Source organism: Oncorhynchus clarkii, chromosome 6 (assembly GCF_045791955.1).
Source record: "Oncorhynchus clarkii lewisi isolate Uvic-CL-2024 chromosome 6, UVic_Ocla_1.0, whole genome shotgun sequence".
In the NCBI taxonomy this organism is placed as follows: domain Eukaryota; kingdom Metazoa; phylum Chordata; class Actinopteri; order Salmoniformes; family Salmonidae; genus Oncorhynchus; species Oncorhynchus clarkii.
Genome location: NC_092152.1, coordinates 54178633 through 54204823, shown reverse-complemented (window position 1 = coordinate 54204823; position 26191 = coordinate 54178633). Strand labels below are relative to the sequence as shown.

At 45.9% G+C, this 26191-nt stretch overlaps 2 protein-coding genes across 20 annotated transcripts in view; one reads left to right on the top strand and one right to left on the bottom strand.

Moving 5' to 3' along the window:
- The first annotated feature begins 651 nt into the window (after positions 1-651).
- Positions 652-9715, top strand: LOC139411289 (katanin p80 WD40 repeat-containing subunit B1-like). Of its 2 annotated transcripts, none has more exons than XM_071157403.1 (20): positions 652-894; positions 1408-1543; positions 1662-1792; positions 1967-2084; positions 2234-2334; positions 2759-2800; positions 2889-2972; positions 3592-3707; positions 3797-3868; positions 3977-4127; positions 4584-4768; positions 5129-5271; positions 5421-5468; positions 5783-5850; positions 5995-6243; positions 7833-7982; positions 8158-8234; positions 8360-8434; positions 8520-8636; positions 8918-9715. In XM_071157403.1, the coding sequence occupies exons 2-20, from the start codon at positions 1504-1506 to the stop codon at positions 9051-9053; spliced, it is 2103 nt and encodes a 700-aa protein (XP_071013504.1). In that variant the 5' UTR covers positions 652-894; positions 1408-1503; the 3' UTR covers positions 9054-9715. The 2 variants fall into 2 exon arrangements, with proteins under 2 accessions (XP_071013504.1, XP_071013505.1); XM_071157404.1 differs by having other exon boundaries at positions 659-894; positions 8913-9161.
- Positions 9716-10678: 963 nt separating this feature from the next.
- LOC139411288 (kinesin-like protein KIFC3) overlaps positions 10679-26191 on the bottom strand; it is a 67467-nt gene continuing 51954 nt past the window's right edge. For 8 of the 18 annotated variants that reach the window (XM_071157391.1, XM_071157384.1, XM_071157386.1 and 5 more), the window contains 18 exons: positions 23912-24077; positions 23383-23552; positions 22780-22923; positions 22329-22610; positions 21863-22036; positions 21372-21458; positions 20630-20777; positions 20152-20394; positions 17557-17732; positions 17180-17284; positions 16918-17048; positions 16039-16162; positions 15387-15516; positions 15074-15303; positions 14786-14932; positions 13206-13332; positions 12896-12942; positions 10679-12367 (listed from right to left, as the gene is read on the bottom strand). In XM_071157391.1, the coding sequence (XP_071013492.1) occupies positions 12359-12367; positions 12896-12942; positions 13206-13332; positions 14786-14932; positions 15074-15303; positions 15387-15516; positions 16039-16162; positions 16918-17048; positions 17180-17284; positions 17557-17732; positions 20152-20394; positions 20630-20777; positions 21372-21458; positions 21863-22036; positions 22329-22610; positions 22780-22923; positions 23383-23552; positions 23912-24077 (2640 nt within the window). In that variant the 3' untranslated portion in view covers positions 10679-12358. The remainder of the gene's footprint in view (positions 12368-12895; positions 12943-13205; positions 13333-14785; positions 14933-15073; positions 15304-15386; positions 15517-16038; positions 16163-16917; positions 17049-17179; positions 17285-17556; positions 17733-20151; positions 20395-20629; positions 20778-21371; positions 21459-21862; positions 22037-22328; positions 22611-22779; positions 22924-23382; positions 23553-23911; positions 24078-26191) is intronic. The other 10 variants (XM_071157398.1, XM_071157399.1, XM_071157388.1 and 7 more) reach the window with 3 other exon arrangements.

The following is a 26191-nucleotide window of genomic DNA, read 5'->3' as shown; positions in this document are numbered from 1 at the left end:
TCAAGGGCTATAGGCTACCTGGATCTAGCAAACCAAACCATGGCAAAATTGAATTACAACCATAAACCCAGATTGTAGTAGGCCTAGCCTATGCCTATTGAAATGACAAGTCAATCTAGCTAATTGGCCATTTATAATGGTTTGTAGTCTTAACATCAGCCATACAATAATGGCACAATGGCCAGAAAATAGCCTAACATTCTTTTGAAGGTTATGCGAGTGTTTCTTGCACAGAGAGCTCGAGGTCCTTTGTCCAATTTTCATCCCTCAAACTCTCCTGTTGGATTTAGCTATAGTTATGCACATGCGCATAAGGGATTTATTTACAATGAAACGAGTTAAATCGACATCCATTGATGGAAAACGATGTGGCGAGTATAAAATAAAGGCGAATTATATTTTCTATTGCAACATATACAAATTATTTTATTAGTCACCTTAGTTGGTAATAATTATAATTTGGATGGAAAACCGAATTTGTCATCTGTCGTCGTTACAAGTTACGTCGATATTATTTCTTAATTTGCACGATAACGTTATGGGAAAACTATTCTCTTGCTGGTTCTAGGATTAAGGCTTTGTGTGAGGGTTTTGAGTGGTCATTGGAATATACATTTTAGTTCGACCTGGCAACCCTGTTTTCTGGACTTCAGACATCCGGAAGTGAATAAGTGATCTCATCGCAAAACCCAGTTGCTAAACTGCAAGTGTGGTTTGAGGTCGGCGTTCCATAGTAAACAGCCGCACAAACATGACATCAACAAGGACTGAAGGAGCCAGACAAAAAGCAATTTCGTAGTTGGCATCAACTAGCTAGTGATACCGGTCTTAAGCGTTCTCTTTTCACCAATCATAGCTAGAGATGTTCTACTAGCAATTAGCTAAAAAATGCAGGTATGTTCTGTATTATATTTTGCACTGCCCAGGACGAGCAATCTAATTAGGTAGCTACTATACAGTAGTAATTGAGCTGTTAACGTTAGCAAGTTATGCTAATTTAGCTAACTGGCTAGTTAGTTGCTAGCTAACGTTAATCAAGTTCAACGTAACTGTTTAACCATCGAAAGGCGTTTACTAGTTACGTTAACTAGCTAAAAGTTAGTAGAATTTGCATGACTTTGACATTTGCCCAAATTGCAGCCCGAAATAAATTGTTACTTTGTTTGTTTTGTTTAAGCTAACTAACAATACATAGCCCGCTAGCTAAGTTAACTAAGCCTGCTAACTAGCTAGCGAACCAGCTTGCTAACGCCAACAGCGTATATTCGACTATCTAGCTTGTAATAATCCTCCCTCAGCTTCAAGAGAAGCCGACAGGGGACATGAAGCGGATGAGTTGTGCCACCATCAACAATTTGTCATACAAAGTATTTTCCCTTTGCCTCTTGTTCATTTATTGGAGAGAAGCTAAAGGTCTCATCATACAGTCAACACACATGAACCAGCTAGCTCTGTGTGAATAATAACAACACTCCGTTGAGTGTTGGACGCTCAAGAATCACCATGGCTGTGGCCAACACCACCAAAACATCATGGCGATTACGTGAGTCGAGTCTCCATTTCACTCACCCTTTCAAGACCTTAATTCAGGCCCACAATTTTATTAGTTTCATTGACCCAGCGATTAATCATGGTGTGTTGTGCATCATTTTCTGTTCCAGAGGAGATTGTAGCCCACTCCAGTAATGTGGTGTGTCTGGCCCTGGGGAAGAACTCAGGCCGTCTGCTAGCCACTGGGGGAGAGGACTGCCGAGTCAACATCTGGGCAGTCAGCAAACCCAACTGCATCATGGTACAGACTAGTGAGACCATTAGGGAATAAGTGTGTGTGTGTGTGTGTACAGTTTGATCTCTGCTTATTTCTGGTGAATGCTGCCTGTCACTAAAACTCTTATTTCCACCTCTCTCTCCCTGTCTCTTTCCCTCTCTCCCTGTCTCTTTCCCTCTCTCCCTGTCTCTTTCTCAGAGTCTGACAGGACATAATAACCCAGTGGAGTGTGTAAAGTTTAATAACTCTGAGGAGCAGGTGGTGGCTGGCTCACAGTCCGGATCACTGCGCGTATGGGACCTGGAGGCTGCAAAGAGTGAGACTGCATTTCTCCTATATTGTGTGTGTGTGTGTGTGGAGAGGTTAGGCGTGTGGGATGTGGAGATGTTTCTACTAGTCAACTAGACCTAGGCTACCAGTTGTTCTGAGAATGTCACATCAATATTTTTGCTATTTTTATCCCAGTCCTAAGAACTCTAATGGGACACAAGGCCAATATCTGCAGCTTGGACTTCCACCCATTTGGGGAATACCTGGCATCTGGTTCCATGGACACCAACATCAAGGTGTGTATGTGTGCTGCGTTAGTGAGTGTTGTTAAGAGCTCTACTATGTAGAGTACCGGTCAAAAGTTTGGACACACCTGCTCATTCCATGGTTTTTCTTTCTTTTTACTATTTTCTACATTGAAGAATAATAGTGAAGACATCAAAACTATGAAATAACACACATGGAATCATGTAGTAACCAAAAAAAGTGTTAAACAAATATATTTTATACATTTTATATTTGAGATTCTTCAAAGTAGCCACCCTTTGCCTTGATGACAGCTTTGCACACACAGAATTAGTGCTGATTTAGATTCTACAATGTGGAAAATAGTGAAATAAAGTAAAATTCCTTGAATGAGTAGTGTCCAAAGTTTTGGACTGGTACTGTATGTGGATTGTTATGTGATATCTGTGCTTAAACAGAGTTTTTCTCTTTCAGCTGTGGGATGTACGGAGAAAGGGCTGTGTGTTCAGGTACAAGGTAAGACTTGCACTTGTGTGTAATTCATGCCCAACTGAAGAGCACCAAGGTTAATTATTCATATGGCATAATGTGTGTGTTTGTGCAGGGTCACACTCAGGCAGTGAGGTGCCTGGCCTTCAGTCCAGATGGGAAATGGTTGGCCTCTGCTAGTGATGACAGCACCATCAAGGCATGAACCCACCTACACATTGTCAGAAGCTTACTTTCACATGTTTCTCATCTCACATGACTGTGGTCAGTTTGTAAACCAGGGCTCTCCAACCCAGATCCTGGAGAGCTACAAACCTCCAAACCTAATCTAGCACAACTGATTCTAATAATTAGCTGGTTGATAAGCTGAGTCAGGTTAGTTACAACTGGGTCTTGAGCAAAAACCTACAGGAGGGTAGCTCTCCAGGAACAGGGATGCAGAGCCCTATTGTATACTCTCAACTGTATGTTCAGAGAATTAATGAATTAGACAGCTAACTTGTCTAAGTATTCTGAAATAACTTTTTGGGAAAATAAGCTTGAAATGGGCATGGCCTAATTGACTCAAGAACCAAAAACACAAATCTAAGTGTAACTTTCTTAATGAACCAGAAAACCAATAGTTACTTCTGGTTGTTTATCAAAGTCAGCTGGCTAACTCATCGATCCTGTTTGGTAGTTATACACCTTTGCATATAAGTTCTCCTTCTATAGGCACAGATCTGATGTCAGCTTACCTGATTCTTAAGGGCCACGTCATAATATTCCTAGCTGTGCCAGTCAGGAACTCATATTGCCCTCTGACCTGTGTGTCCTAGCTGTGGGACCTGACTGCAGGGAAGATGATCACAGAGTTTACAGCACACACTGGAGCCATCAACATCATCCAGTTCCACCCCAACGAGTATCTGCTAGCGTCAGGCAGCTCTGACCGGTATGGTATCCACACACACACACTTGCTTACGATGGCTTCAACTCCATTACTAAAGCGGAATGCCTTTGTGTATGTCTGTTCCCTACAGGACCATCAAACTGTGGGATCTGGAAAAGTTCAAGATGATTGGCTCTTCAGAGGGAGAGATGGGACCAGTCAGGTGAGGGCTACCGTCACTAATAACAAGTGTGGTTGGCGGGACACCACGATATTAGAAGTTCAGATGCAACTAACACACTATACTGTATATAAACATTTCTCTCTCCAGGTGTCTGGCCTTTAACCTGGATGGCTGCTGTCTGTATAGTGGCGCTGTGGACTCTCTCCATGTGTATGGCTGGGAGCCCAACCGCTGCTTTGATGTGGTGCCAGTGGGCTGGGGCAAGGTGGCAGACCTGGCTATCTGCAACCACCAGCTGGTGTGTGAGAATGGCATTGCTTTTTACATTTTTTTTTTACATTTGAGTCATTTAGCGGACACTTAACCAGAACGACTTAGTCGGTGCATTCATCTTAAGATGGCTCGGTGAGACAACCACATTTCAGTCATTTGTAAGTACATTTTTCCTCCGCAAAGTCAGTGCTAGTAGGAAAAGACAAGTGCGAGAGTTGGTGTTTATTTATAATTTTAAAAAAATTGGGGGGGGGGGGGGTTACTCTTTTAATGTTACTATTACTATGTAACTACTGTGTTACTGCAACCGTGCGTGTGTGTGAGCCATAGGGATCTTATTAAATGACTATTAGGGATTCTTTATGTGAATCTGTGGTGTCAGCATGACGATTTTACATGTATTACTGTCACTGGTACTGTTAGTTTTACCCAACCCCTTGTGTTTTTTGCTCTACTGTTCCCCCCCTCATCTCTCTCCAAGATTGGCGTGTCGTACAATCTGACTAATGTTTCATCCTACGTGGTGGATTTGACGCGGGTGAAGAAGTCTGGCTCTGTGATCCAAGGCGTAATCCAGGACGACCAGCCACTCACAGAGCCCTCCCCGAAAGGATCCACGCTGCGACGCAACTACGACCGACCCCTGACCACCTGCAGCACACAGAGGTACTGCCCACTTCCAAACGCCGCTATTCTACTTTCTATGGAGCGAACCCTAACGTGAGATGGGCACACTAAACTCGGATTTAGTGTTTGTGCCCTATATGCTACGGAATCTGTTTTCAACAAAACCACTTATGAGTTGATTTAAAATCGTAGCGGTTCAAATCATGTGGTCGTCTGTAGCTTAGTTGGTAGGGCATGGTGCTTGCAATGCCAGGTGGCTTCCATGCCCAGGGACCACCCATATATAACATGTATGCACGTTGCTAAATAGCATATGTTATAGCAAATACTGCATCAAAACAGCATCCGTTAGTTTCCGTTGTGGCAATAAGCAGACTAATTGGGGGTGTGCTCTTCCAGGGTAAAGCAGAGTTCTGAGTCAGACCGCCGCAGCCCCGAGGGGGAGAGGAGGAGCCCCAGTAGCGAGGACGAGAAGGAGTCCTCGGCCGAGATCCGTAACCCCGAGGACTACAAAGAGATCTTCCAGCCAAAGAGCGCCATCTGTAGGCTGATAGTACACCTTACGTTTCATTGCTATCTATTCAGTGTTCACACGAACAGCAGAATGCATGTATTACTACATTAACATCTAGCAGTGTCTTAATCATTCTTGAATTTCATACTAAAAGTCTTCCTTGTTTCCCCCTTCCAGCTCGCACCCCCCCAAAGAGTGAGCCCTTCCCTGCCCCCTTGGAAGATGGTGAGTCCCTTCTACCAAGCCGTTAGTATGAGCAGTATTACATTTGTGTTTGTGGTTAAACTATCACATTGATCTGTTGTGTATAAGATGTGTTGCTGTCCTGAGTTTCATATTCAAGTTGTTTTGTTGCATTTTAATATTTTTATATATTTATTTGGAAGTAAAGAATGGGAGATGGATAAAGAAGTGAAGGGCGCAGCCGGTCGAGCTGGGGCTCCAAACCCCATCGTCAAGGTGCATGTGGGGTCCGCTTCACCAGACTCCGGCACTCATATTCAAGTTCTCTCTCTCTCCCTCTTTTCTCTTTTTGTCAGAGAGTTTTGTGGTGAGGGCTAACCAGGGGCTGGTGGAGTTCATGACTCCTATGACTGACAGACAGCAGGTTTGTACTCTACACCTGTACTGTTGTATGTGTGACTGATTTGTGTTTTTTGTCATGCTTGTGTGTATGTGGGATTGTCTGTCAGTGTGAGTTTCTCTGTACATAAGTTAGATTTGTTTCTAGTATCGGTGTGTGTCACTGCAGCCCAGCCTGTTGTTAAACCTTCCTGTGGCATCGTTCACTCCGGTCCTGAGGGTGGAGCCTACCATGGTCGCCACGGCGCCCCGTCCCATCCCCGTGGTAACCACACGACCTCCGACCTCTAACCACCCCCCCGCACCCCACCCAGCCCCCCCACCGGTCGTTGCTATGGCGAAGGCCAAACCCCAGCCCAGCGTCATCCTCTCCACCAGGAATGAACCAATAGGACTCAACGTGGGAGATTTCCTGCCTGTGAGTGTGTATATACATGCATAACACACACGTTTGTTTCATTTACCATGGAGAAATTTCACTCAGACATCACAATTTGTATGGTTAAATTCTAATGTATTTATGAATAATAATAAAAAAATCTCATCACATCTTTTCTTATCTTATTACTATTAGAACTAAGTCATTTATTATTTCAACAGTCCATTCACAGTAGAGGCCCTCATTCTTCACTCACCCAAGTCTTTCTCCTCTGATCAGTGACATCAGAGAGCCAGCAGGAGCAGTCTGCCTTGGGTCTCTCTCACTCCCACACTGTAAAAGTAAACCCTGCGCTCCACCTCTATGTGCCAGTTGGCCAGGCAGAGTTGCTCCAGCTCATGCAGTTGCTGGCTGTGCCAGCGGATAATCACTATGTTTCTTAGCTCGTACTGCTCGCGTTCCCAGAGATTCAGGCTTGCCACCTGCACAGTGCTCCTCACACTACTTACTGTGTGAGGAGTGTACCCAGGAAGATAGTGATGCTCCTGTCATCTGGTATAGACTGGTCAAATTGCTGGCGCCAGAAGCTGATTTTTGAGAAAAATCGACCAGTCTTACATAGCAGATGCTGTCTTTTGAATTTTGAATGTATTTATTTAACTATTACAAGTCAATTAGGAACAAATTCTTGGTTGCCACCAAAACCAAAGATTGCTATACATTCAAATGTATTCTTATGGTTTATAATCGCCATGGAACGGTTTCAAAGCAGCAGATTTGTTTGTGAGGTCATGAAATTAAAATATTGTTTGCCATCTCGAATCGTCATGTCATTGGAATTTAGTATATAAGTTAATGTTTTTATTACACTCGTAAAGCCTTCAATACAAAACTGAAATCGATAAGCATGCAGTGTATTAATACACATACAAGTAGCCAGAATAATTACTGAAGCAAAGTCAGGAAGTCGGCATGGGAACTGAAGCAGCTACTTTTGGTAGCACCGAGTGGTGGGAGGCAGAATCACGGTCACAGGGATGGAGCAGCATGACGGTCACGGCCAGCGGGTCAGGAATGATTCAAGAGAGCACCTTGCCGTCCTCACAGCTATCCTTTTGCTTAGCCACTTGACTTTGTAGGTAGAAAGGCCGCTAGCTAGCTACTCCTTCACTGCCAACAAGTAGCACCCACTTGGATGATGCTGCCGGCGCCAGTAGATCAGTGGAATAGTACAGTTCTCCTATTATTAGCCTCTGACATCTCCACTGTCTTTAACTTCAGACTTCATCTCTACCACAAGCCCCATAAGATAAACTGGGCATAGAATGAAATGGAACACAAATAGTAATTTAATGCATATCAGTCACTGATCAACATGTAAAATCAGCTCAACATTAAACCTACCATAGTGGTACAGTTTTCAAATTCACTCAGAAATGCTCCAATCACCTAGTTACATTGTGTACGCATAAAACAATTACAAAAACAAGATGGTCAGCTTCTTAAATATTTTTTAAACACATGCGCATAGAAATGGAATTGACCCCTAAATGTATGTAGGTTTAGAGGGTGATCGAACAGGGGTGTGTATTTACCAGGTTATATACGTTTGCGTATCTCTGTCCTAGCCTGCTCGCAACAACCGGCCCAGTGTGCTGGGTGATGACGAAGCTCTGACCCAGATCAGAAAGGGCCATGACACCATGTGTGTGATGCTCACCAGCCGACACAAGAACCTGGACACCATCAGAGCTGTGTGGGGCAGCGGGGACGTTAAGGTATGGCGCTTAACAGACCGCGCTGACATCACTTGAAATAAATAATGACTCGACTTTCAATGTTAAACTCGGGACAACATCCTTGACTGATTAGCTGTTTGTGGCCATGAAGTATGGAGAGACGTTACTGGCTGCCTCTTCAGTGTTTTGTTGTGGTTGCTGCTCTTGTCTTCAGACCTCCTTGGACTCGGCCGTCTCGATGAAGGATCTCTCTATCGTCGTGGACATCCTCAACATCGTTAACCTCAAACCGTGAGTGGATGTTGAAACGCGTGCGCACAACAAGACTACAGATCTTATTTAGCAAAGGAGGCCACACATATACTTTCACTCATTGTGTTGGTACCATGACCAGTAATTTGACCTGTCCCCCCCAGGTCTCTATGGAAACTGGACCTGTGTACCTCTATCCTGCCCCAGATTGAAGAGCTGCTGCAAAGCAAGTATGAGAGGTGAGACAGCAGAGATGAAAGTGATAACAAATCCATGTTTGGGTATAAATGTGTGTTGACCCATCGTCTCTCCCCGTGTGGTCAGTTACGTGCAGACGGGTTGCACCTCTCTGAAGCTGATCCTGAAGCGTTTCTGGCCTCTCATCTCAGACACGCTGACAGCGCCCCCCTCTGTTGGAGTGGATATAACACGGGAGGAACGGTGAGTTTAGGCCCCATTTTGGAAACCTAAACCGGCTTGAACTTTTAACCATCTATCTGAAGTGTGCGTTAATGCAATGGTCACTAATCCTGTTCCTGGAGAGTGACACTATGCAGCCCATCACTAAAGAACCATTGTTCTTAAGGGTTCTAGCTCCGTAATTCATCCAATATTGCTTGCAGAAAGACTGATACATTTGGATAGATTTCAGACTCTGCCACAGTGAGGCAGGCCATTTCCATTGCATATTGTGAGTTGTTTTTTTTTGTGTTTGAGCCCAGCCACCAGAAGTGCAAGGCATGCTACAAGCAGCTGAAGAACCTCAGCAACGTGGTGAAGAACAAGGCCGACCAGGTGGGACGCCACGGCAGCGCCTTCAAAGAGCTGCAGCTGCTCATGGCCCCACTGGATTACTAACAGTCGACTATGCAACTGGAGACGCACAGACCCCAAATGGCTGAGCACTGCTGTGAGGACTCAAGTCTGACTGACGGCTGCATTCTCTCATCCACCCGAGTGGTAAATCCGGGGACAATCAGATTCACACTGCTTGTGGATGGACTGAAGCAATGGAGTCAGAGACAGGGTGGGATATGAGTCCTGTGTATCCAGAAGGAGTCCATGTTAGAGATCACTGAGTAGGTGTTTTCAGGGCGTAGCTCTATTTAAACACGGGGCACTTATGATTCCTTAATTTGTCTGTGTATGAGTAATTATGTCCTCTGTAACCTTGACTTGCCGAGCACACACACTTTAATTCCACAGACCTGACTAGGGCCGGGTTTCAATCCGATCGTAGGTTATAGGCATTGCGGCTTTTAAAGGTAATGTCCAAGGAAATCCTATTCACAGTAAAAGCTGCACATTTCGGCTCAATCAGAAATCGCCTTTAATGCCTACGATCGGATTGAAACCCGGCCTAATTTACTGTGTGATTTCTATTTACATTTTCTACATTCTGTACCTGAGATGTCAACCCTAGATGCACTCTTTGAAAGTAGTTAACACTAAAATTACATGTTTTTCAAATAAAGAATGGAGTCTATATGTAGCCATGTTTCTGGAATTGAAAGGAACAACACTTGTTAAGATGTGTGTAATTCCACTCCAACAGAGAGCAGCACTGTTCTCTGGTTGGGAAGGTGCTACAAGGACAAGGCCATGTTTAAGGTTTCTTGTAGAATCAGTTGCAATTTTGAGCACATGGCCATCTCCATTTTTTTCCGGAAAGAGGCAAGATCAGATGCATGTGAACAATGGTTTCCAGTTCTAAGGTTAGCATTAAGAGAAATGTCACGTGTCCTTATCAGTACACCTGTAACAATCTCAGTATGAAACAACTATTTGATCAAATAAGCCATTACATCTTTTTGTTAACCAAATTGGACTCCATACAAAGAGAAGATTCTGCGAGAACTGTCCAGCTTTAAACTTCCGCTTGAAAGATGTAATAGAATGCACAAGGTGCAATTTCAAAATTGAAAAGAGGAATGACGCACTTCCCATGTTAGTCATTGCAGACATTTCTCCAGAGCAATTAATCCTTGCTCTGGAACTCGAACCAGCGACCTTTCAGTTGCTGGGTTACCTGCCACATAATTTAGCTGACATTTCTGAATAGCTCTAAAGTAACTTTTAGGTTTCTAAGCCCATAGATTGTTGTAATTTTGTCATGAATACACAGACACTGCAAGACAATACACTTTAAAACCAACATTTTCTTTGCACCCCATGACTATGTAGAAATGCACGAAAGAAGCTTTCAACCTGCAAAATTCTCAAAGCCAACAAGAGGGTTGTGAAGTGCTTGTGCCCATAGAAAGACATGGTGACTGCTTGGGATGTTCCCCAATGCTGGAAGGGGGAGGGGCCCTAGTGGGAACTCCTGCTCGCTGGAACCATCCTGAACCAGTTGGTCAAAGAGCATAGTCTCCGAGTAGGTGTAGTACAACCTACCGTTTAGTAAATGGTGATATATTTCAACAAACATCTGTTAGAGTCCTGTACTCTCAGAGCTCTATAGAAACAGCATAAGACTTGAGTTCCATTTGGTATCGAGTGTTTATTAAAAAGGGTGTACAAAAACAAGACTGTAGAAACCTACGGCAGCTACAACAAAGACAAAAGCAAGCAAAGATACCCATCAACAACCAACATGATGCAGCGTGTCCTCAATGTTCCTTGGACATGAAGGGAACATTGGTTTAACATTGAAGAAGCACGGCCGATTAGCCGATATGTATTGATCAATCAGCTGATCAAATGTACTAAGCATTCCTATTTGCATTTTGAAAAACAGTTCACAAGCTTAATCACTCCCGCAGGGGCAGCAATTTCTGTAGCTACATATGTGTCTGCTCCGTGAGGCGATCCGTTGTCATTTGCTGCTTGTGGTCAGCCATAGGGAGTAGGATAAAGCTGTCCTGGATGCAGATCTAGGGTCAGTTTTATGTTGTGTCCCTATTGAATAATCTGATCCTAGAAATGTGCCTCTGGGCAACTCCAACCGGCAGCATCCAATAACAGGAATGGCATTTCCTGTCTGTCAGGGAGTTTGAATCGGTCTAGCTTTATTCGCTCGGTACAAGAAACACGACAACATGAACGTTTCCATGCAGTGCTGAGGCAGCTCTGTATTGCCCTGGAGAAATCTAAAACACAAACGGCTACACAGGAAGTTAACCTCTCTCTGCACTCACATCTCTATTGCTTGCGTCTTATTGGGTACTCAGGGTACTCCACAGTAACATATCTGTGGAGTACCCTGATTGGATGAGGGGGAGAAAGTGTAGAAGGAGACCAGGATGGAATCCTCGTTAAAAAAAACAACCAAAGGAGATTTAAGGGATTAAAAACATCTCAAAACACACATATATACTGTATATGCATATTATCATAATCCGTAACTGGAGCATTGTTATAAAACACATCAAGAAGGTAACAGCCTTGTTTAAAGTGCATTTTTACCCAGAAATACTGTGATTAGAAGGGCTATACTGTTAGTGGATGATGGGACTAGTTAGCACTAGGGGTGTGGGTGTGGCATTATTGTGAGGAAGTCCATTGGCCAATGGGAGAATAGATCACAGGCTCAGTTGAAGGGTCAAAGGGGAAGGAGTGAAAGGTGGGGTGGAGTTGTTCTGGGCTGTGAGGGGTAAAGGGTTTCTTTATGAGAGAGTTGTTTTTAGGACACGGGCCTGTGTTACTCTCAGGTGCTCCTCCCATTTGGCCCCTAGTCAGGTGTGGAAGTCTGGTGTGTTGTGTTCCTTCAGGGGTATAGACGAGGGCACGTAGTTAAGATATGGGGGGGCTGTACAACAGTCCTGGATAAAATGAACACCTATCGATTCCTTTCAGCTATCAGTGGTGATGAAGAAATTGAGAACTGGAGGCCATTTTAGAGCATTGGGACTGAGTCTCGGTACGCAGCATGAGGCGGCCATCCATGAGGGTCAAAGTTCATATCCCCCTCTGCTCTTCAAATTAAAATGTCACCGTTCAATCGGTCAGATCTGATAATTTGCCTAGTCCAGTTGCTCTCACCCATTGGCTGAGTGAGATCAGCAGAAGGAGACAGGGCTGATAGGTTGTTCCCAAAGCAGAGACTTTCTATTGGTGGGTCAAGGTGCTGGTTAACACCCTCCTGTTCAGATGGCCCAATGGCTGACTGGATCAGGGTCCGGTTTCATTCTGAATCCATTGGAGCCTTCAGACAGACAGTTTCAGTCGTCCTGTAGGGGCAGAGTAATAGATTTAGGAAACTGTGAATAGTGGGGAGTGGTGTCCCTGTGTAAATAACGGCTCACTACAACCCAGCCAGAGAGCAGCACAGATGGGGGAAAGGAAGAGGATGTATCCAAAGATTCCACACATACACACCAAATCCATATAGACAAGACACGAAAACATATAAACACCCTCACTTCATACAATATACAGATCACATAGATAAGAATTGCATTCAGACAGTCACACAGACCGTCAGTCACAGACAGCCAGAAGTCAGAGAGTCACAGACGTGTACGGACACCTTCACCCACACACACATGGATCTGCAGATAGAGAAACAAAGCTTGCAGTCTCTCACATAGACAGAGGTTCAAGAGTCAAGACCCACACAAACAGTTTCCTGGGGTTAGAGGTGGGGTGTGTTAGATAGGTGGGCATTAACCAGGTGACATGGGTGGGCACTGGGCACCATGCCATGCTGAGCATTTACTTTTCATGCCAAGCGACCAATCAGCATAAACCCCACCTACCTGCCCACCGTCCCCCACCAATGGGATGGCTCTGCCTAACAGCCTGTCTGCAAACCAACCAATCAGACCAGAGGATCAGGACACAGGAGTGAACGGATTCAGAGTTCACTTTGTGTATATTTTGTATCATCCCAATAATGATGGCATAAGGTGGTGTGTGTACATGTTAGTGTTGTATATTGATGGGTCCCAGAGTTCTTGGTGACATAGGACATTTCAAGAGAGGCATGTGTACCTGTTGGGACTAAGGGAGGGAGGGGGTGTGTGTGTGTGTGTGTGTGTGTGTGTGTGTGTGTGTGTACACATTTACCTGTAGAGAGCTGGGACTGAGACCTCCGTCGTGTGGTGGGGGTTTTGGAGGAGGCAGAGAGGGTGGAGCCGGCACTGCTGGCCCGAGAGATGGGGAGGGGCACGGGAGTCACCGGGGGAGAGTCCAGCTGCAGAAATGTCAAAGTTCAATTATAGAAATATCAATACCAAAGTTCAAGATCCCCATTCAACCCCATTCCGCTAAGGATCCTGTCTGTCTAACTGGATTACGATTGTTTCTCTGCTTCGGTTTCGCCCTCATCAGACTGAAACTTAAGTCGATCTTAGATTGATTGTCTGGGGCCAAGTTAACCTCCCATTTCATGTAAGAAAGTCATGACTATGATGCTTTTAGGGAAAGAGGATCATTTACATGTGAGCTTGACCAGTTCCAGTCCCCTTGCTTAGTGGGTTCGGGGTACTCCCCGGGATAATTTGTATGTAGAAGGACTGAAGCTCAGTTCTGGTGACATTTGAATGAAAATAAAATTATGCTGACACCTGACATTACCATGTTCTGACCACTAGATGGTGTCAGAACAATCTGAGATGGTGGGTGTCATGGCTTGCTGAAACGCTCTATTCAGGTGTAAACACTTCTCGAACCCAGACTGGATACACCTATTAAGCATTTGAGTGCAGGCTCTGTCTGGCATTAACTCGGGGAGTTTTCATCTGAAGAAAGCAGTGTGTTTGAATGGTAATCTGTTGAAAGTATCTCCTAAATTAACAAAGTGCATAACTAATCATAACTAAGTGGTCATCAGGAATGGTCCATAATAGAGACCATTTTCATCACCTTTCCTGAATGTGTAAAATCTCTGCACCATTTAGTGGTTAGAACCTGGTAATATGAAGATGTAGAATGGGACATAAACCTAAAAACTTAAATTACTAATTTCGCTGAACGGGGGCGGGGGGGGGAAAATCACCAAATTCACTGAGAATAAATTACATAGGATGAATAAACAATACACGAGCCACAGCTCAATACTACTTGTCAAACAGAGACTTAATACTGTATACTCATTGTTGGGTTGGGATTGGGCGTGGGTGGCTTTTGGCCATTTCTTTGGATTCCTCATACTCATTGTTAGAAAAAGAGTTTGGTCTAAATCGGATGTTAGGTACTATATTTATTGATTATTATAAGAATCCTAAAAATGTATATGGCCAATTTGGGTGCAATCAATTACCTTAGTTTTTCAGATTTCAATTGATATTTCAACAAAATAATGTTGCAGAAATGCTACTCTTATCTGTTTCTAACAGAAACAATTTCAGAACAATCAGATGGTGGGTGTCATGACTTGATCAAATAAAATCAAACTACCCAGAGGCTTTGGAGATAACCTTTTCAAACATCCTGAGCCTACTAGATCTTCTTTGCAAGACAGTGGGTTTCCCGACATGGATTATTAAGGGCAGAGGGACAGAATGAAAGCTGATGCCCCAGATTTGGCTCAGTGATCTGGGGAAGGTTTGACGTAAGGCCTGGGCTGACCTAGCACACGTGTGTGAGATTTCATGTGTGAGTGCGTCCCTCACTCTCTCCAGGGTGCGTGTGTGTGTGTGGGTTACCTCCACACTGTCGTGGGTGGGCGAGGAGGAGGTGGAGGAATTCTCCCACTGTCTCCTGGTGGCATTGCCCAGCTCGATGGTCCGTACCCGCTGGGCAAACTTCAGAGAGCACACCGACTCACTCATGTTACTGACCAGGGGAGACACCTAGAGAAAATACCTTCTGATATTAGCCTGAAGTCCAACATTGACGGCTTCAAGCATTGATCGTTTTATCATAGGCTAATATCCAATTTAATTTGAAACCCCTTACCACCCACCCCTCTCCCTCCTCTACCCCTCTCTCACCTGCACCATCATCAGGGTCTTGCTGTCCCCACTCAGTGAGTCAGACAGCAGGTAGGTGAGCCGGGAGTTCCTGAAGGGCACGTGGGAGTGTCGGCTCCGTAGCGCATTGATGACATCACCAAGGGCCGACAGGGACTTGTTGATGCACTGGGCCTCTCGCAGACGGCTGCCCTCTGCCCCAGATTTAGCAATCCGCTCTGAGCCAGCCAGGTCAACCAGGTTCAGCTTACCTAGTAGAGGGTGTACAGAGATAAAATCCTGAATTAGTGTGTCTGCCTGTGTACCTTGTCCGGTACAGGAATTGTGTGTGTACCTTGCGTGCGGTGCCCGGTGGAGGAGTTGACGCCTGCTACGGTGATGATGAGGAGGGCGTGAGAGCGGGAGCTGTGTTCGTTCAGATTGGTGCAGGCTGTGGCCCTGTTCATGTGACCCAGCTCAAACACCTACACAGAGGGCACAGGCCAGGGGTTAGAGGTCAAAGGTCATATGAAGTGAATAACTGCTCCTTCATCCGCACAGGCACATGGCAGAACACACACAGGACCAGATTTCAATCATTAACACACAAACTAATCTGTAGACTAGAGACAAATCCAGGCTTTGGCACATTCTACTTGTTCAGGGAACACAAGAGCTCTGACAGACATTTCAGGATGAGAAAACAAGAGCTCAGTCTCAGGCCTGAAGAACCGTGGGAGCCATCTTATTAACTGACACATGATTGTAAACAACGCCCAAGTTCATCTTACTCTAAACCTCTATTTAATTGGAAAACAGTACTGAAGGAAATGTATTGCTTTAGGGTTTCGTTAAGGAATGCCATTTGGCACTTTGTGATTGGTAAGTAACACCATATAAACAAAATGTGATTCATTGATTGCAGATCAGAGCACAAAGCCACCTCACTAGCCCAACATCCTGTGGCAGGCATAGTATAAGTGGCAGTAGTAGAATGGTGGCCTCACCCTGTTGATGTCCTCAGGGCTCTGGACAGTGAATTCCGTGAGGCCTGGCACATAGAGCTGACCGCTACCGTCCGGGTTCATCTTGATGTCCAGCTTCTCACCCTGGATGTCCCCCAAAAGGTTCCTACAGGAAACAGTAACACACGGTCACAAAGATGGTTCCCACTCAAATAAAAAGACGGTCTTAAAATGATACCCATATGGCACTACTTTAGGTGTATGGTGTCATTTCCTATGATATCCCCCAACAACATTCGGCAGACAGAGAGATAGATGGATAACTAGATAGCTCAAATTAACAAAAACGATCTATGTATCTATCAAGATAATCTGTAGCCAACTCTCCAACTAAGTGGGGCCAAAACGGCTTCTCTCATGTGTTGTGACATTCCACCCCTGCAATTCTCTTCTCGTGGTGAGTTCTGCTGTCACGCTTTGGCAGAAAGGACACACAGATGTTCAGAGATGACAAAACAGAGACGGTGAGATACACGGAGGAAGGGGATAGAGGGAGAAAAAGAGGGAGGAAGGGAATAGAGTGAGGGTGGAGAGGAGCTTGTGTTCAACAGATGAACCAAGGACGTTAAATATAATCCACTCTTATATAACTGCTGGCCCCATGCACTCAAATTGCTTACACAGATGCACACAGGAACTGTGTCAGACAGCTTAGGTCTAAATCACAATGAAATAACGCTTCAGCCTTGATCAACAAAAAAAAAAGCCTTCTCATAAAGGTTTGTATTGTAACTACGTGACCCCTTTGCTTCCCTTCAGTCATTGTGTAACCTCTGAGGCAAGGCCGCACCTGCACTCAAATCCAAACCTACTCACCCTGTCGGAACTTATACTGATGCGTGTGTGTGCGTGTCCTCTCACCGTAGGGTCTCGTTGTAGATCTCCACCATGCTAACAGTGATCTTGAAGTCCCAGTCGGGCGCTTTCTCAGTCACCTCAGAGAACAGCAGTCTGAGAGCCCTTTGGTTAATGCCCGGGTCCTTGGCCACACCCTAAAGAAAAAAGGACAGACAAGACATTTGCTATTAACAACCACTACAACACATCTCTTCATTTATCTCCTGTGGTATGAGAGAGAAGGAGAGCGAGTGAAAGTAAGTGTGTGTGTATTAGCAGCGAATACCTCCATGGTGTAGGTCTTTCCTGAGCCCGTCTGTCCGTAGGCGAAGATGCACACGTTAAAGCCATCAATACAGGACGTCACCAGGGACTGGACCTCCTGGAACACCTGGTTAGCCAATCAGAGAGGGACCGTTAGGATGACAGGCGTTGTGATTGGTGACAGTAAACCATTAGGATATATAGAGACAGCAACATCCTTTTGGTATATCTCAACTTAAAAGAAGGGGCTTCCTCTCATGTCATTTCCTTCATCTGTGCTGATGAGAAACGTCTTATGTTGCTTTTACCTGTGGTTACGTTTTCAGATGAGTAAAGATGAAGTCAAGGAAGCCACTTCAGACTATTGAGATGTACTCCAAGTCATTATGTTTTACTGACCTCTTCCTGTGTGGCCTGAGGGTGGAACACCTTGTCCAGTTCAAAGGTCATTAGTTTGACCTTGTTGGAAAGATAGAGAAGGGCATCGTCGTCTGGGTCAAAGCTGACCATGTTTTCGGCTGAATCATGCTCCCCCCGGCACACCGGCCGCACCCGACAGAACACCCTGATGTTACCTGGGAAGTGAAGGCAGAGGAGAGAGGCATTACAATACTGTTTAGGGACAACACATTAAAATATCCACTGCTTTTGAACAGAATTGATCTGTTATATACTCAGATGCACCTGTGGAATCAAATCAAGCTTTGTCACATGCACCGAATACAACCTTACTGTGAAATGCTTACTTACACGCCCTTAACCAACAGTGCAGATCAAGAAGAGTTAAGAAATGTTTTACCAAATAAACTAAAGTAAAAAATAAAATAAAAAGCAACACTAAAATAACAATAACGAGACTATATACAGGGGGTACCGGTGCCGAGTTAATGTGCTGGGGTACAGTCTGGGGTTAGTCGAGGTAATTTGTACATGTAGGTAGGGGTAAACTGCCTATGCATAGATAATAAACAGTGAGTAGCACCAGTGTAAAATCAAATGGGTGGGGGTGTCAATGTAAATAGTCCGGGTGGCCATTTGATTAATTGTGCAGCAGTCTTATGGCTTGGGGGTAGAAGCTGTTAAGCCTTTTGGTCCGAGACTTGGTGCTCCAGTACCGCTTGCCGTGCGGTAGAGAGAACAGTCTATGACTTGGGTGATGGGAGTCTAACAATTTTTTGGTCTTTCCTCTGACACTGCCTAGTATATAGGTCCTGGTTGACAGGAAGCTTGGCCCCAGTGATGTACTGGGCCTACCCACTACCTTCTGTAGAGCCTTACGGTCAGATGCCGAGCAGTTGCCATGCCAGGCAGTGATGTAACCGGTCAGGATGCTCTCGATGGTGCAGCTGTAGAACCTTTTGAGGATCTGAGTACCCATGTCACATCTTTTCAGTCTCCTGAGGGGGAATAGGTTTTGCCGTATTCTCTTCACGACTGTCTTGGTGTGCTTGGACCATGTTAGTTTGTTGGTGATGTGGATGCCAAGGAACTTGAAGCTCTCGACTGCTCCACTACAGCCCTGTCGATGAGAATAGGGGGAGTGCTCGGTGCTCCTTTTCCTGTAGTCCACAATCATCTCCTTTGTCTTGATCACGTTGAGGGAGAGGTTGTTGTCCTTGCACCACATGGCCAGGTCTCTGACCTCCTCCCCTATAGGCTGTATCGTCGTTGTCAGTGATCGTCGTTGTGTCATCGGAAAACTTAATGATGGTGTTGGAGTCATGCCTGGCCGCGCAGTCATGAGCGAACAGGGAGTACAGGAGGGGACTGAGCATGCACCCGAGTGACCCCCGTGTTGAGGATCAGCGTGGCGGATGTGTTGTTACCTACCTTTACCACCTGGGGGAGGCCCGTCAGGAATTCCAGGATCCAGTTGCAGAGGGAGGCGTTTAGTCCCAGGGTCCTTAGCACAGTGATGAGCTTTGAGGGCACTATTGTGATGAACGCTGAACTGTAGTCAATGAATAGCATTCTCACATAGGTGTACCTTTTGTCCAGGTGTGAAAGTGTGTGTGGAGTGCAATAGAGATTGCATCATCTGTGGATCTGTTGGGGCGGTATGCGCAAATTGGTGTGGGTCTAGGGTTTCTGGGATAATGGTGTTGATGTGAGCCATGACCAGCCTTTCAAAGCACTTCATGGCTACAGATGTGAGTGCTACGGGTCAGTAGCCATTTAGGCAGGTTACCTTAGTGTTCATGGGCACAGGGACTATGGTGGTTTGCTTGAAACATGTAGGTATTACAGACTCGGTCAAGAAGAGGTTGAAAATGTCAGTGAACACACTTGCCAGTTGGTCAGCGCATGCTCGGAGTACCCGTCATGGTAATCTGTCTGGCCCAGCAGCTTTGTGAATGTTGACCTGTTTAAAGGTCTTGCTCACATCGGCTACGGAGAGCGTGATCACACAGTCGTCCAGAACAGCTGGTGTTCTCATGTATGCTTCAGTGTTGCTTTCCTTGAAGCGAGCATAAAAAGGCATTTAGCTCGTCTGGTAGGCTCGCGTCACTGGGCAGCTCGTGGCTGGGTTGCCCTTTGTAGTCCGCAGTCTTCAAGCCTTGCCATATCCGAGGAGCCTCACAACCGATGTAGTAGGATTCAATCTTCATCCTGTATTGACGCTTTGCCTATTTGATGGTTCGTCTGAGGGCGTAGCGGGATTTCTTATAAGTGTCCGGATTGGTGTCCCGCTCATTGAAAGCGGCAGCTCTAGCCTTTAGCTCGATGTGGATGTTGCCTGTAATCCATGGCTTCTGGTTGGGATATGTACGTACGGTCACTGTGGGGAGCGTCAATGCACTTACTGATAAAGCCAATGACTGAGATGGTATACACCTCAACGCCATTGGATGAATCTCGGAACACATTCCAGTCTGTGCTAGCAAAACTAGTGAATCTACTGGATGTACACACTATACACTAGCTAGTATGAACGGCTGATATCACACACACACACACACACACCTCTCAGAATGCACGGTCAAGGGCTCGTACCTTTGATGCGCACCAACTCGTTGTGACACTTCTTCCTCAGGTTCATCTCTCTCTTGTACTTCCTCAGCAGCTCTTGGTTGGCACTGCTCACCTCGCCTATCACCTGGCAGATCTCCTGCTTGGCCTCGGTGATGGCCTTCTCCAGCATGAAGGGGAAGTCCTGAACCTGTCTCTTCAGACAGTTGTAGTCACAGGTGAGAGTACGCAGGGCTGGCTGCAGGGTCAACAGGTTCATACGCACCCCTGGGGACAGGGAGGGACACGCACGCATTTTGTTACATCAGTGAATAACGACAAAAAACAGAGCACACAAACATTCCTGGGTAATATTCATTAGGAAGGACAGCAAAATTGAATAAAACCTGAAGTGAAAAATGTTTCGCAGTGTGCCCTAATGAATACTACCCGAGACTACAATGTGCATACGCGCAAATGCAAAAAGTACATAAACATAATAAGTCCTAAACTTTCGGCTTACCTGCCAGGTTCTCATGCACAGCCTTCATCTCGCTTTCGGCCCTGATGAAGGCTTCCTCTATCACCCTGTTCTTCTCCTCCTCCAGGTTCTGCATTTCAGCCTCTAACTGGCCCTGGGCCCGCTCCATCTCCCCCTCGTACACCAGGATCTACAGGGGACAAAGAGAGAGAGGTTAGAGAGGGTTGGACATGGGGATTGGAGTAGGTCTTGGGACAGTACCAGCACACCATACTGGTCTAGGTGGGGACTGGAGCGTGTTTGGTGGTCTACCTGGAGTTAAGAGTGGTCTACCTGGAGCTAAAAATCTAGCAGCACTGGAACTCAGATCTAATAGCTACCAGGGCATTTGAACTAAAGGCTTCAAATGCCCCTTAACATCTTTGTTAAGATCTATAACTAACCCATGGAGGTAATTAAAAGTTAGCTCCCAGCAAAACTATCGGGTTTTCTTCTTCTCAGCTAAAGGATATATTAATTGGTTCACAATGGGATGTGAACCATCATTACAGCTAAAAGCTAATCCAAAACCACACACTGCACCCCCAATACAAGACTGGAGGACCCTCAGAGATTTAGGGTACAGTTTATGCATGTCACTACAGCACACAGGTTTTTGGTAGGGGTTGAAACCACACAGATGGGCAGAGTTTGGGGAGCAGGGTACCTGAGACACAGGAAGTGATGTAGTGAGAAAACAGGAAGCACTATGAGGGGCCTAATGTGCCTATCAAAGGGGGCCAACCTTAGACAACCTGCAAATGACCGCGCCATTGCCCCTTCCGACGGCCTTGGAGAGCAGGCCGCAGATGCGGCCACGGTCCGCACGCAGCTGGAACCAAACGTAAGCGAAGAGAGAGGGGTTAACACGGCCCATGCCACTATAGGGGAGGGGAGGGGATTGGACGAGGGTTGAACCATTCACCTCTACTGGGAGGGAAGGGTGTTTTTGTGAAGGACCGTACCGCCACAATCTACTGGGAGGGAAGGGTGTTTTTGTGAAGGACCGTACCGCCACAATCTACTACAAGGGGGGTGAGTTGGATTGTACCAATGCTGGTACCAGGGGGAGGAACGAGGAAAACTTCAGAAATAACAAAGACCAACTGGTTAAGGAGCCAATGGGATTAGGAAGGGGCACAGAGGGTTATGCGTGTGTGACAGTAGTATGTGTGTGTTGTTAGATGGTTGTGTGTGTGCGCGTCTGTATACATGTGCATCTCCTTATGTGTGTACCTGAGCTCGGAGCTGGGTGCTGGTCCTCTGGGAATCGTGCAACTGTGTCTCCAGCTCTCGGAGCAGCTGTCTCTGCAGTGATAGCTGCTCCTGCAGGGCGACGCTCTTGGCCTGGGCCTCGGCTACGGCCTGCTGAGACTCTGTCGACTCCACCTCCACTATCTCAGTCACATACTGGACGGAGAGAGAAGAGAGAGAGCGAGATAGATAGGGTAGGAGAAGAGAGAGAGAAAGGTCGGGAGCAGGAGAGCGAGATTGATATCGTAAGATCCTCAGGGAACACAATTCAGCAGCAAATGCTCTCGTAACATCCCAGTCATTCACATAACTCAAAAACATTGGATAGGTGGTAAGCTACCAACATATAACGTACCCATCCTATCATTTCAGATCTATGAGGGACCATTAAGTAACATAGGAGCTAGCAAGGGGTTGTTTTTGAAATGGGTTTTTTCCGATTCCTCACCTTGACCTGATGGGGCCGGGTGGCCTGTCTGGCCAGCTCCTCCTCACAATCTCTGAGCCGCACACTCAGCTGCTGCTCCACCTCCCCCTGCTGACACTTAGACTCCTCCAGTTGCCTCTGCATCTCCCCCGCATGGCGCTTGGACTCCTCCAGCTGTCGGCTGAGCGTCTCCACCCTGCTGGCCTTCTCCAGGACCTGCTGCTCCAATTCAGCCAGCCTCTTCTGCCTCGGTCTGGCCTGGCTCTCCCAGCGAGACACCGCTTCACGCAGGGCCTCCGCATCCTATATAACACATAATCCACCACACATGCTTATAACACAGCCTCTTCTCGCTCTTCTAACAAGATACAGGGCTTCCGTATCCTACACACACAGAGCTATAATAGACACATAAAAAACATGTTTTACACAGCCTCTACCCTCACTTGATTTGCCCATGCCACACCCATACCTGGCTGTGGGGGCAGTCAGTGGTTGTGCAGGCCGGTGGAGGAGCCTCCTGGAGCAGTGAGGTCTTGCATGCCTTCAGCTCCTGCTTCAGCCGCTCGTTCTCGACCACCAGCAGCTCCAGGTGCTTCTCCAGGTCGGTCGCCCCCTACAGGACAGAAGGAACAGGCACATGTCAGTATCACACTCACAAAGGCACCACAGAAGGATATCAATATACACAGGAAGGAATTAACACACATTCAAACAGCAATGCACAAGCACTTTTCCCTCTGACTATTGTTCATTATCTGCCCCCCCGGACACAAACATTAGGAGACAGTGAAACAAAAGAACACATTCACATACATAACATTGCAATTGCCCCCTCTCCCTCACCTCCCCCTCTTACACACACTCACTCACATGCAACACCTTAGAATGCCTGTGAAGCAGAAGTGTGTCACCGTGCAATCTTACACCTGAAAGTAAAGGTGCCAGTTACCTTGAGCTTGTCTTTCCCAAGCTTCCCAAGAATGTAGGCCAGCTGGGATCTGCCCTCATTCTCCCTTTAGTTTCCTCCTCACCAGTCTTTCTCCTCCCATTTCCCTCTCTCTATTCTACTCACCAGCTCCGAGCGCAGTCTCTCCACCTCCTGGTTCTGGTCTAGTAGCTTCTCCTCCAGCTCCCCCACCTGTGTGCGCAGCGCTACGATGAGCTGCTCTCCTTCCTGAATGAGACGGTTGCTGTGCTGCTGATGCTCCTGTGGCTCACCCAGCCTCTGCACTGCCCGAACACCTGCAACACACACACAGACAGTGATAACACATTATATACACGCACCCACAGAATTTAAAAACAGACACACACACCATCCAGCCCCACAGTATTGGATAATGCGTGTTGACAGTCGGTCACAGCCGTGACACACAGCTCTCTTCTTGCTGACAGGCTGGTTTGTGTCAGCATTGTGAACACCGTCCTGACAAGACACAACCCATTCGGAGTCATTCACTTCACAGTAATTACTGCCGTATCAGTCACGACTCACAGTCCTGTTTTTACATCTGCAGTTCTCCTTCCTAAATACTCTACTACGGTTCTCCCTCCCTCTTTCTTCCTCCCTCCATCCATCCATCTCCCCGTTCCTCTCTCACCGTTGGGCAGGGCTGTGTGCAGCTCCTCTTGTAGAGTGTGTATGACGTTAGTCTTCTCCTGCGGACTCTGTTCGTGACTCTGCTGCAGTCTCTGCAGCTGCAGACACCGGGAAGCTTCCTCGCGTCGCAGACGCGCCTGGAACTCGCACACTTTCTCCTGCAGTGTCTAGACACATGCACACGGCAAAGGTTACAGGTTAGAAGCTAGGCAGGTCGTTAATGACGACATCCTTGTTCCCTTGGAAATGTGACAAGGAGGATTGGTCAGTTTAGAACTACATCCACGTTCACAGGTCTGATCAAAACTGAGCCATCCAGTCAGTCTATATGTATCTGTAAAATACATTGGAATTCAATCACTTTTTGACTGCATCCATTTTGATTTAAGCAACATTTATTAGACATGTTTGCCCATGGAAGAAGAGGTCAAAAAGGGACTTTTTGGACCTGAATGCCAAAACATTCAGGAGATAAAGGTGCTCTATGTTGACCAATTTTGCATACCCCACCATACCATGAGACATCCATGTTTTCTATAATTTAAAAGCTTATTAACAGTGTTGTCAAACTATTATTATTATTTCTTGAAAATATATACATTTAAAACATTTTATATTTTAAACCTTTTTCAAAAAACCTTTTTCAAAAAACGGGTAAACTTATTCAAGAGTGTCTCAACTGATGGCGGGCACAACACAAAAAGCTTAGAGTATGGAAATGGGCTCTAAACTACAACAAAAATCTGAGTTTTTTGCGTTTTTAGATCATTGACTTGAAAAAGTTAAGAAATTACAATTTGTATCAAAAACAAAAAAATATTTTTTTCCCCCAGAAATGTTAAGTTTGACAACCCTGTTTGCAAGCTTATAAATTATATAAATCTCAACCGGTTATCTTATTTTCCAGTGATGAAGACATGGATGTCTCATGGTATGGTGGAATATGCAAAATAGGTCAACTATGAGCACCTTTATCTCTTGAATGTCAGGTCCAAAAAGTCCCTTTCTGAGCACTTCTACAACAGTAGATTTCAACCAAATCAAAAAGGGTGCTGTCAAATAGTGATTGAATTCAAATGGATATACCCCTACACCAGTGGTTCAAACATCTCCTCTGGGACCCCAAGATATTTCACTTTTTTTTTTATAGCCCTGAACTGCACTCACCTGCCAGTTTATTAAGTACACCACCCAGTTTACAAAAATGGATCGCTCCTACAGACAGTGAGTCACGTGGCTGTGACTTGCTATATAAAGCAGCAAGACAGGCATCCAGTTACTGCTCGATTGAACATTAGAATGGGAAAAACGAGTGACCTAAGCGACTTGGAGTGTGGTATGATTATCGGTCCCAGGCTCGCCGGATCCAGTATCTCAGAAAAAACGGCAGTCGAAAAACATCCAGTCAGCGACAGTCATGTGGGCGAAAACAGCTCCTTGATGAGAGAAGTCGGAGGACAATGGCAAGAATCGTGCAAGCTAACAGACGGGCCCACAAACAGACAAATAACTGTGCAGTACAACTGTGGTGTGCAGAACGGCATCTCGGGAACACACAACTCGTCAATCCTTGTCACGGATGGGCTATTGCAGCAGACGACCACACCGGGTTCCACGACTATCCACTAAAAACAAGAACCGGCTCCAGTGGGCATGTGATCACCAACACTGGACAATTGAGTAGCGGAAAAACAGCGCCTGGTCCAACGAATCCCAGTTCCTGTTGTGTCATGCTGATGGCAGATTCAAGATTTGGCGTAGGCAGCACGAGTCCATGGACCCATCCTGCCTGGTGGCAGCGGTGTACTGGTGTGGTGAATGTCTTCCTGGCACACATTAGGTCCCTTGATACCAATTGTGCAACAATTGAACGCCACAATTTGAACATTGTTGCTGACCAAACCCAATATGGTATCTTTGGGATGAGCTGGCACGGGACGTTCACAGCATGACTGTACCTCTGTCCAATCTGCAGCAGCTGTGTGATGCCATCCCTGTAGAACATTTGACACCTTGTAGAATCCATGCCCTGAAGAATTCAGGCTGTTCTGGAGGCAAAGGTTGGTCCGACACGGTACTAGATGGGTGTACCTAATAAAATGACCGGTGTAATTCACCTAATCAAGGGTTTGATGATTAATTGAAGATTACAATCAGGTGTACTAGTTCTGGAATAGATCAAATACACGGAACTGCATGGGGTCCCAGAGAAGAGGTTTGAAAACCACTGGTCTATACAACTAGACTCGGATGCAGAGATTAAACTGCTATTCTACCACCT